This window comes from Ursus arctos, unplaced genomic scaffold (assembly GCF_023065955.2).
Source record: "Ursus arctos isolate Adak ecotype North America unplaced genomic scaffold, UrsArc2.0 scaffold_23, whole genome shotgun sequence".
NCBI classification, from domain to species: Eukaryota; Metazoa; Chordata; class Mammalia; order Carnivora; family Ursidae; genus Ursus; species Ursus arctos.
Window position 1 is genome coordinate 22,245,991 of NW_026622908.1, and position 11,512 is coordinate 22,257,502.

Here is an 11,512-nt window from a genome sequence, read left to right on the forward strand (position 1 = left end):
GGACTGACATCCTACTTAAATAAGGAGCGAAAGGAGAGACTGTTCTGGTGGTTTGTGGAACACAGCCTGCGGGGATTCCAGGGGGCAGCAGTGCGCTCTCCTGGGAGGCTGTGGATGAGGACAGTGGTTTGGGGTAAGGTGGCAGCTAGTGGTGAAGCTGGGGTGAAGGTGAGATTTAGGATACATTTCACAGGTAGAGCCAACAAGATTGGTCGATGGAGTGGATGTGGGGTGTGAGCGTAAGGACCGGGACTTTAGCCCAAGCAGTGGGAGAAGTGAAGTTTTCCACGTGCTGACATGGGGAAAGTGGGAGAGGAGCAGGTTTGAGGCAGGGGTCTAGAGTTGGATTTAGGTCTGAAACCCAGGCTTCCTGCCGTCTTGCTCTGCACCATTTTCTGTCCTTTCTTTCCATGACTAGGCTATTTTTCTGGATCACTGCATGTTAGGCGCTGTATTTAATGTATATTTATAAGGAATTTATTTTTACTTCTTGAACAATACAGTAATAGAGAATTTTAAAGTCATGCATTTTCTTAGCCATTCATATCTAAGTGTTCATATGGCTTTTGTCTTTTGACCAAATAATATTTTGAATTATATTAGTGATTTTCTAATTATGAATCGTTCTTAAGTGCATCTCTAGTGGTCATTACATTTCATTTCATAATTTTGTATCAGGAGCCATAATGGTTATTTACATTTTGTGCTAGTTTTGTCCGGCTTTTCTTTTTTTTAAATCAGTGGCTTTATAAAGTGAATTTGAATACTTCCCCCCTTCCCTTTCTCTGCGCTTATTTCAATATTATAAAGGTTTTTTATTTCTTGGAGCTTTATAGGATTCACCAGTAAAAATATCTGAGCCTAGTTCTGTTTTGAGGAGGGAGCCTTGACAACTTGCTCATTTTTCTCCATAATTATTGAGCTGTTTAATTTTCAGCTTTTTCTCAAATCAATTTTGGAAACATATATTCCCAGGAAAATCACTCATTTCATCTGGATTCCCAAAGTTACTAGCCCAGAGTCATTTAAATTTGCTTTTTATAATATTTTAATATTATAATCCTCAATGCTGGCATTGTTCTAAACTCTGTTTTGCTTTTATTATTGCATATTTGTGTTCTCAATCCATTTATATTGTTGCCTCATGTATTCCTTCCGTTATTTCCTTAGCTTTAGATTGTAATAGATTAGAATTATATTAGACTTTGGTTGAAAATATTTTGTTAGGAAATGTGAATGTGTAATTATAGTTATGAATATGAATAAGAAGGCTTAAGAGTATGAATTTTCCTCTGACTACAGCTGAGGCTACCTCCCATAGGTTTTTGTTACATAGTTCTGTAATTACATTTATTTGCCAGATATTCCTCACTTGGGAGGGTTTTTTTTCCTCTTTTACTTTAGTGTTCTCTATGAAGAATTTAAAATCTTCTGGGGGTTTGGGACTTCACTGTTCATTATTGTGACATAAACAATCTTTGATTACTTTGAATGAATGAGCTGAGCCTGGAGAGATGGAGAAGTGGAAAGAGCAGTCGAAAGCAGTGCAACAGAGGGGCATCCGGGTGGCTCAGTCAGCTGAGCGTCGGTCTCTTGATTTTGGCTCCGGTCATGATCTCAGGTTGTGAGATTGAGCCCCGTGTCGGGCTCTGCGCTGGGTGTGGAGTCCGCTTAAGATTCTCTTTCTCTCCTTCTCCCTTTGCTCGCTGCCCGCCCCCCCCCCCCACTCGCGCATGTGCTCTCTCTCGAAAACAAAACAACAACAACAACAACTATGCAGTCGCATTGAGTGTAGCAGGACAATGAGAAGCCTGAGTACCGCGGCGAATGCATCTCCAGGGAGTGGTCAGAAGTATAATTAGGTAGGCTGCTCTCAAAGCAAAGAATTTTTTGAGAAGAGAAATTAGTTTGTGATTTCTGTTTTTCACCATCATTTTCTCTATGATATTTGGCCACAGTCTCAGTACATACTGTCTCCAGGCGTTTACTGATTTCTTCTGCTCTTTTCATCCTCCGTGTAGTGGTATGTATGTTAAATACAAGCATGCTCATACATTTGTTGTATGTTTATGAAGCCTAGGAAATCTTTCTTAAAGAGGGAAATCACTTATTAAGGGCCGGATGATATCTCCCAGGGCTGCACTAGAAAATTGGGCTTCCTACATTGCCACGGAATAATGTGGTTGAATCGTTACCCCGTCCCCTCCCCTCTTCTCAAGGCCGTCTCGGTCAGCATATGAGGCAGGACGTATAACAAATGTTAAATGCTTTTTAGCAATCAGGTTTAACAAAGGGAGACCTTTTTTTAACCATGGTTTATTGTAAAGAGATCAAAACATGTACATCAGCGTTTCCTCAAGCTTGCTTCAAAAAGTATGGCATGTTTATTCTTCCTGAACATAGAAGACATTTAACACGGAGATCCAAACCATTGTTTCAAACCAAATCTTCGTTTATTTGCTTCTGTCTGCCTATACTCACTATCAGAAATGCATAATAATGCTATTTTTCTGTAACCACTTTGGTCTAAAGCTTTAGAGTGACATGTTTTTTCTGGTTCTGTTTCCTAGCAAATGCCAGATGTTAATGTAAGCTGGGATGGAGAGGGCCCAAGGCAGCTGCCCTCTATTGACATTTCAGTGGCTGTGGCAACAGATAAAGGTTTAATTACACCAATCATAAAAGATGCTGCTGCTAAGGGTATACAGGAAATTGCTGACTCTGTAAAGGTATGTCTTAAGAAATACTGTGCTTTCAAAATGTTAGTATTTACTTTCTCGTAAAGTCTTGACATGACCTAGTCACACTGTGATATATTTCCAAGTGATCTCAATTGTATATGAAAGTTTTCAAGTTTTTTTCCAGGTATGACCCACTTTAAGAATATTTAACATTCAAAAGTTCAGAAAAAACATACAGATAAATGAGGATCAACTATATTCAAGTTACAGGTGAATGCTTTATTTCCCAAAGTCTAGAATTCAACTCTAAAGATGATATTTTAGATGGTTTTAAAGTTAAAGCTGAAACCATATTCCTATGAAGGTGGTAATGGAGAGACCTCACCGTTCACGGTATTTTATTCTTCAGAGTTGATTTTATTCATTTCCTCTCTAGAATTGAGACTATTAAAAGTACTTAATATTCCAGAAGCAAAAGTATGGAATTTTTCTTGAGTTTCTTTAAAAGCAGTTTTTATAGCTCCAATGTGGAGGAGTCTGATTTCCCCCAAAATATTCCATTGAATTGGCAGGAACCCAGGCAGTAGGTCAGCTCTGACAACCACTATAATTTCCAAAGGTACTTTTTGACAGAAGTATCATGGCTCTTACAGTGTTAGAATTGAAAATTTCAGATCATTTAGATAACTGATTCTTTTCTTTTTTCATTTACCAAAGACCAGTTGTATGTATAGTGGATGAACAAGTTATAAGGAGGAATTAAAAGTAGAAGATAAGATTTCTTTGGAGAGCTGACAGTATGTACACGTGTAGATAAACTTGCCCAAAATACATGAACACAAATTAATCTGCTTTTAAAAGCACACCCTTGGAATCTTCGAGTTAGCTGTAATTAAGGGTAACCTTAATGGAATAGACATTTTTAAGTCTTCATTCCTCTTTGAAAAGATTTGCAGTGTGTTTTTATAGGTAAAAATTTAATAGATAAAAAGAAAAAAAACCTTTTTTTTAACTGAGTTTTGCTATGAATTTGACTGATTGAAAAGTCAAAGTAATTAGATTGGTTTACTAAGATAGTTATGTGCCTTTGTTCATCAAAGTTTTCAACAACAAAGAGAATTTGTGTATTTTAGTGTTCTTGTGAAATTCAAATAAGGTTACATTAACTATAGAGTTAGAATTTCTTATATAATCTTTATATATTTTTCTTATTTTAAATATGTGTATATTTTTTATATTAAATTTTTAAAATTAACGATTTCAGGAAGGTTCCTTTGATTTTGAGCAATTTATTAATTTTCCTATGATAATACATAGTCTGTTCCTTGTATCCTGGAAGAACCTAGGTTCAGTTGCTAAGGAGGCAGTGTAAGCACCCTTTCCGCGATGGGAAAGGTAGTCTTAACCCTTCAGAATGTTCCAGGCCCTCTCTGTTGGTCCTCAAGGCTTTCCTCTAATTCCCAGCAATCCTTAAGGTTTACTATGCTCTGGCTACTCTGTGCTTCCCATTTTCCCTGCTTCTCTCTCCCACCCTGCTGTCTATGATTAACACTCCATTCTCTCTTGTTCTTAGGATATACCAGCCATTAGGCTAAGCACTTTATTTAATCCTGTTAGCCCCATGTTATAGTTGAAACCTTAATTTCCGCATTTCGAAATTGAGGAAACAGAGCTTTAGTGCCTTTAGGAAATTTGCCCAAGATGATACTTCAAGAAAGCAGTAGAAGTGAGGATTTATTTAAATCTGGGCATTTTTCAGTTCAAGTGCCACTTTCTTAGGCCTTCTGTGGCTTCCATAGCTGAAGTAGCTTCCTGGCATTACCCTGTTTTACTCTCTTTATGCAGTTGAACAGACCTTGAGGTTACCTTGTTTATTTGTGGATCCTTCTCTGTTCCCTCTTGTCTGACATTGAGGATCTTGTTCTTGCCATATAACCAATTCTAAAAGAGTACATGGAAGATCATAGATGCTCAGTGAACTTATTTTTTAAATTTTCAACAAAAAATTTTATTGAGATTAATTTTTCAAGGAGTTTGTGGGTCTCTGGAATTCCGTCTGTGGACCCAGGTTAAGAATACCTGCACTAAATTTTTACTTCTTGACCCTCACGAACCTCAAAGATGTCATTGTGTGGTACTAAAGGCGTGCTTCAGCTGAGTGAAGGTTTGTATTCCCTAAATATAAAGTAATACAGTAACAAGCCTCAGATCCTATGTTTTTCTTAATCATTAATTCTAGCAGTCTTAAAAAACAGGCAAAGTTTTCCTCTGTTTACTCAGTAAATTGTTTCAATGAATTAGTAAGGAATGAGACGTATTTTAGAAATATTTGCTGGTCGTCTTGTATTACATCCTTTCAGCTGGAGGCTTCAGGTAACATGTGCTTTGATTTTAAGTTTACATTGCTGGGAAATCCCAGTGAGAATTAGGAATTTTCAAAACCAGTGATCCTCCTCAGAATTATTCCTATTCAAAGCTTTTGGAGTTCATTGGTAGGAATATCCGGCGGATGCGTTTAGGGTCTACAGAGATTTTTTTTTCTTTTCTTCTCTTTTCTTCTTCCTTTTTTTTTTTTTTTTTTTAATGTGGGCTTGCAATACGCTTTTTTAAATGAATGTCTGTGTTATTTGTTTTTAGCCTGGTAACTCAGCAGGATTGTTGAGATCATCTGCCTTTAAAGAAATGCCTTTCAAAGTTCGTGTGATACATGCCTGTTTGTATCATGTGAACAGTCACATTGCTTAAGGCAGAAAAACACATTTGTAGATTGTCCTCTCTATTTCTGATAGTTCAGGGACCACACAAGTCTAAGTTCATCTTTTCAAATTTTCATTTTGGATCCAAGTAATTTTATAAATAACTGCATCCAACTGGTATAAACATGTAGTTGTCTCAACTGTCAGAAAGTCACAGTGATATGTTGAGATCATTTTTAGACTTTTAAAGAATGTTTTATTTTTCAAAAATTAAGTCCTGTCTGGTTTAAAATTTAACAGTTGTCAACGGTGATTTGTAATTGTACCTATGTTAGCTGCATAGTACAGAAAATTAAGCCTCAGATTTATTTCTTCTTCCCAAATGACTATAGTTTCGTTTTTCTCTTCCACTCATAAATTAGTTCATTATTAATTTTTCATATGTAATGACTCAACCTCTGTTCCTTTGTTTTTGAAGCGTTAAAAAATAAAAATTAACATAAGTTGCTTAATTGCAAGTACGAATGAAGGAAAATTTACTTAATGTCATTCTCAGTGTCATCTGTCGTCCCCTCTGTTAGGTCTTAGAGATCAGATCTGTCAGTTCTTAGAAATCAGTTTTGCCTGTCATGTTACAAAATTACTACACTCTTCTATTTCTCGTGGCAGTGCTAATTGGACTAGCTCATTCAGGAAATGCCTCAGCTGTAAATCAAGAACCAAGAAAATGTTTATGTTCTAGGGCTTTGTAATTCCACTTCTGAAAATTCATATGAAATGATTGAAAAACCAGTCAACCAAATTAAAACACTGGGGATATGACTGAACCGTGGCAGATGTAGTCTTTAGAATGTTAAGCAGACATTAAAAAAACATTTATAAAGACGAACAACACAAAAGATGCTTATAATATTGAGAGTGAAATATAAAATCCTACTTTTTTTTCCACAACTGTCTGAAGTTACATATATATATATGTTATATGTGGAAAAGAAGCAAACGCTGAAAGATGAAAACTAATATGTTGGTTGTGAGATTGTTGCCATTGAACAATTATTTAAAAGCTACCAGGTTGAAATGGCTTCTTCTAATACTGTGTCTTGTAAGAAAAAACTCTACAGGCAAAATAAATTTCACTTTATCTGTAGAACACACTGAAACATTTTGCATAGTAATGGCGTACAGGGTAATTCTAGTACTTGAAGAATTTTTAAAGGGAAGTAATTTTTGTAGAGTTTTGATTTACATCTTTAGCTTCTCAGACTATCTGTGCTCTAACTTGTTCATTTTTTAATTGTATTAGAGAAAATAATGTCAAATCGAGGCCCATGAGAGATGAGCGCATAACCTCTACAATTAATTTTAAGTGACAAAATCAGCTTGTAACATGGTGTTGATTATCATGCTGTATTTGTGTTTTTCTTTTCCCAGTCTCTATCAAAGAAAGCAAGAGATGGAAAACTGCTACCTGAAGAATACCAAGGAGGATCTTTTAGGTAAAATTTAAACTCTTAATTATCAGTAGCGTGAAACAGGTATCAGACCTAGGAGTCTATGTTTCATTTATTTTTTGAAACACTTTTTTTTAATTGAAGTGACCTATCAGGCCTTGTAGGAACGCATTAGGTTCGCTAGTTAACCCATTCAGGTGTTCTCAGAATGACATCTCGGTTCTGAAACTTCAAAAAAATATGTTTATAAATACAATACATTTATAAATCTCAGCTTTTCTACTTGTGATCTCTTATTTTAAGGTACTTTGGAGGAAAATATTAACACTTAGACCCTTTAGTTAATCATCAGCTCTATTAAAGTGTCACTTATACACGGTGTAATATATGGAGTACAGCCTGAATGTTTCCAAAAGTGGAGAAACCTGTGTAACCAACCAAAAGCAAGATATAGACCATTACCAGCATCCCAGAAGCTTCCCTTTACCCCTTCCTAAGTATCCCCCTTGTCAAGTAATCACTCTTCTGAAAATCATCACTGTAGTTGTTTTGCTACCTTTGGTCTTTATATAAATAATATATATTCCTTAGTGTCTGACTTCTTTTACTCAATATTAATGTTTGTGAGATTAACCACGTTGCAATGTGAAGCAGTTACTTATTTATCATGGCATTATATACTTTTTTATAGTGTCTTGTGTAAGTGTGCCCGTATCCCTTTTACTGCTGGGTGTTCATCGTTGTTTACAGTTTGATGCTATTACAAATGATGGCACCGTGAACATTCTTATTATTAGTGTCTTCTGGTGAATATATTTGTTGTATAGACCTGCAAGTGCAGTCCCTGAATTAAAAGCGTTAATGGATACTGCCAAACAATTTTCCAAAATGGTTATACAAATTTATACTTCTAGTAATGGGGTATGAGAATTCTCATTGCTTCATATTCTCACCAGCACTTAGTAATGTTAGGCTTTAAATTGTAACAATTCTTGGGGTGTGTAGTGGTACTCTTTGTGGTCAGGGAAATGCAAACTAATGATATTGAATACTGTTTTCATTTATAGCCTTTTGAGATCTGGTAATGTGTCAGATAAAGTACCTGTTGATGATGTCTTGTGTCCATTTTTAAAAATGATATGTGGGGATTCTTATTTCCAGATACACAGACGTTATAGGATACATATTATTTCAAATATCCTTTCCCACTCTGTCCCTTGCCTTTGGAACTTTCTTCATGGTGTTTTTAATGAACACAAGTTCCAAATTTTAATGAAATTGTTTATTAGTATTTTTTTTTTTTTACAGCTGATACTCTTTGTTTTATATGTGGAATTATTGCCTATCCCAGAATCATGAAGTTATTTTTCTGTGTTATTTTCTAGAAGCTTTATAACTTTTCACATGTAGATCACAGTCCATTTAAAACTGGATTTTATGTTGGTGTGAAGATAAAGGTCAAGGTTCTTTTTTTCCTCCCATATGAATATTACACTGACCCAGCATCACTGATTGAAAAGCTTACTCCATAGCACTGAGAAAGGGACGGCGTATGTGTTTGGTCTGTTCTGTGTTCTGTCTTCAGTTGGCCTATTTGTCCATCCCTGGCTCGATACCACTAAGCTATAACTTTTGATATCTCGTAAGGAAAGTCTTCTAATTTTGTTCACCCTCGAGATTGTCTTTCCTGGCTCTTTATATTTCCAAATAAATTTCAGAATCAACTTATCACTTTCCATATACAGACACATACATAGAAACCTTGCTGGAGTTTTGTTTTTTTTTTTTTTTGTGGTTTTTTTTTTCCTTAAGATTTGATTTGTTTATTTATTTATGGAGAGAGCAAGCAAGCATGAGTCGGGGGAGGGGCAGAGGGAGAAGGAGAGAGAGAATCTCAAGCAGACGCTGCACTGAGCACGGACATAGGGCTTGAGGTCCCATGACCCTGAGACCATGACCTGAGCCCAAATCAAGAAACCTTGCTTGAGTTTTGATGGGATTGCATTAAATCTTTTGATCAGTTTGAGGATTCAGTCTTTACAGCATTGAGTCTTCCAGGCAATAAACATGGTATAAACCATTGTTTATGTAGTTCTTTGGTTTCTTTCAGTTCTGTTTAATAATCTTCTATACAGAGGTCTTATATTTGTTTCATTAGATGTCTTTCTTAATATTTGGCTTTTGCTACTACTATAAATTGTATTGTTCTAAAATTTCATTTCCAGCTACAGCAACCTGTATATAAAAAATGGATTTTTTATATTAACCTTTTTACCTAGTGACTTAGCTAAATTTATTTATGAATCCTACTAGTTTATATGTAGAGTCTTAAATTTTCTGTGTACACAGCCAGTTCATCTGGGAATGATGACTATTTTATTTCTTTTTTCCAGTCCTGCTTATATGTTATTATTTCTTCTTCTTGTCGTAATCCACTGCCAAGGACCCCCAGTTCATGCTGAATGAATATTAGATACACTATTGATATGTGTGTTATTTTTTGATACTGTTGTAAATGGCATCTTTGTCTTTGGTCGTTGAATAATTTGGTATAAGGTTCTGTGTCACAGTTTTGTGGTAGAGTAAAAACATATGCTTCCGGGAAAGGGTTCCTTGAGGACATGCCACTTTCAGAGCTTTTTGTTTTCCCCTAGTATTTCCAACTTGGGCATGTTTGGCATCGACGAATTTGCCGCGGTGATCAACCCTCCTCAGGCCTGCATTCTGGCTGTTGGGAGATTCCGACCCGTGCTGAAGCTGGAGCAGGACGAAGAGGGGAATGCAAGGCTACAGCCACACCAGCTTATAACCGTCACGATGTCCAGTGACAGCCGAGTGGTGGACGATGAATTGGCTACCAGGTTTCTTGAAAATTTTAAAGCAAACCTGGAGAACCCTATCCGACTGGCCTAGTCCTCCAAGATAAGGAGTTGGTCTTTGGCTTAGTTTATTGTATAGCTGTTACCAGAACCTACACTAGAGGAAAACAATTAGGGACAGAACGTGAAGGGGGTGAGTTGTTATTTATTCAAGGTGAAGAGTTTGGCCCGAGTTGTCTTCATTTTCAGTTTGGGTTTAATGGTGTAGAAATAAATAACAAACTGTCACTAATAAAAGAGAACATTTGGTTAGATCTATTTTTAACCTCTGGTGCTGTTCTAAAGTGGAGTTAAATGAAATGTTTGGCTCATTTGAGCATTTTAGACTATTTGAGAATGTATGATAAACTGTAAAATTGAAAAATTGTTAGAACTGATTATGTTGACGTTAGAAGTGATTTTCAAAGAGAAGCCCATCGATTTAAGCAGAGGGGCCTCACTTTTTATAAGCACTGCTCTAGATATACTTGAACAATTTAATATGTACAGTTTGTTCTGGATAATAGTAAGTAAATAAGGATCACATTGTATTGGGGGTTACGGCAACATTATTGACTTTTTTATGTATATAAAGCCATAGGTCTTAGAGTGGTTTCTAGCCGTCTTATTTTTCACTTCTCTGACACTGTGAACTTCTAAAGAGGAAGAACTAAAAAGTCAAAAATAAGAGAGAGAAACCAAAAATATGTGTTTCAGTAATGAACTATAATTAAAATATCTAAATTTTCTGAAACTGTTCACCTTCATATTAACTTAGAATATGTTAAAATAAATTATGCTATTTCCTACCAAACATTTTAAATTAGTGTTACTTTAAACACAAAATGTTGGGGGTTTTTAGTGCATTTTAATCAGGTTTGTATTGTGCAATAAAATGTGAGAACATGTAAAAATTTCTACTGTATTTTAAATGTTTGGACACAGAAGTTTAGCGAAACATTGAAGCAGGTTAGTGATTTGCTTGGAACAGCTTGTAAGGAGTTCTACAGGAGGAAAGAAAGAATTTAAACTTGACATGACATTAGGGAAATAGAGGATATGGAATGTAAAACTTTGAAAGAGAGAGGAAGGGAAAGCTTATGAAGTAGGCAAGAACTCTCCTTTTTATTCCATCAATAGTATGACATTTTCACTAATTATTGTAAAAGTTAGAAGAGCTTATTTCTCTTTTTTAACAACTTTGCTATAGTTGGCACATAAACTGTTAGGTAGTAATTTAATTAACCAGTCCCATGAAGGCCTGTGTTTGTGTCTGCTGCCAGAAATCACCAGAAAAAAAACCCATGTGGTACAAGGTGTATGGTATGACAGCACACTACTTAGGCCCGAACCAAAGAGCTTCTAAAACAATTAGAGCCCCAGCATATCAGTTGTTAAGAATGTGCTTAACCCAATTACTCAATTTCAACAAGGTGTTTTTCCAAAGTAGTCTTCAAAACGTTTGTTATAGTAACAGTTACACTGAAAATTATAACCAAATGCTATTTTCAAAATAACTTTTATAAGTTACATTGTTTTCAGTTTTAACTGAAATTGTGTTTATTCCTATTCCTAATTTTTTAAAAAGATTTTATCTATTTATTTAGAGAGCATGAGCAGGAAGGCGGGGCGGAGGGAGAGGGAGAGAGAGAATCTCAAACAGACTCCGAGCTGAGCACAGAACCTGATGTGGGGCTCGATCTCACGACCCTGAGATCATGACCCGAGCTGGAATCAAGAATCAGACACTTAACCAACTGAGCCACTCAGGCATCCCAGTATTTTTTCCTAATTTTTATATCTGAGGAACAGAGCACAAGATAGCC

The 11,512-nt window shown here is 35.9% G+C and overlaps 1 protein-coding gene across 1 annotated transcript in view; it reads left to right on the forward strand.

Moving 5' to 3' along the window:
* The window catches only part of PDHX (pyruvate dehydrogenase complex component X), a 62,572-nt gene extending 51,972 nt beyond the window's left edge, over positions 1–10,600 (forward strand). The window contains exons 9-11 of the mRNA XM_026512129.4: positions 2,571–2,729; positions 6,809–6,873; positions 9,483–10,600. Coding sequence (XP_026367914.3) covers positions 2,571–2,729; positions 6,809–6,873; positions 9,483–9,741 — 483 coding nt within the window. The 3' untranslated portion in view covers positions 9,742–10,600. The remainder of the gene's footprint in view (positions 1–2,570; positions 2,730–6,808; positions 6,874–9,482) is intronic.
* Positions 10,601–11,512: the final 912 nt, after the last annotated feature.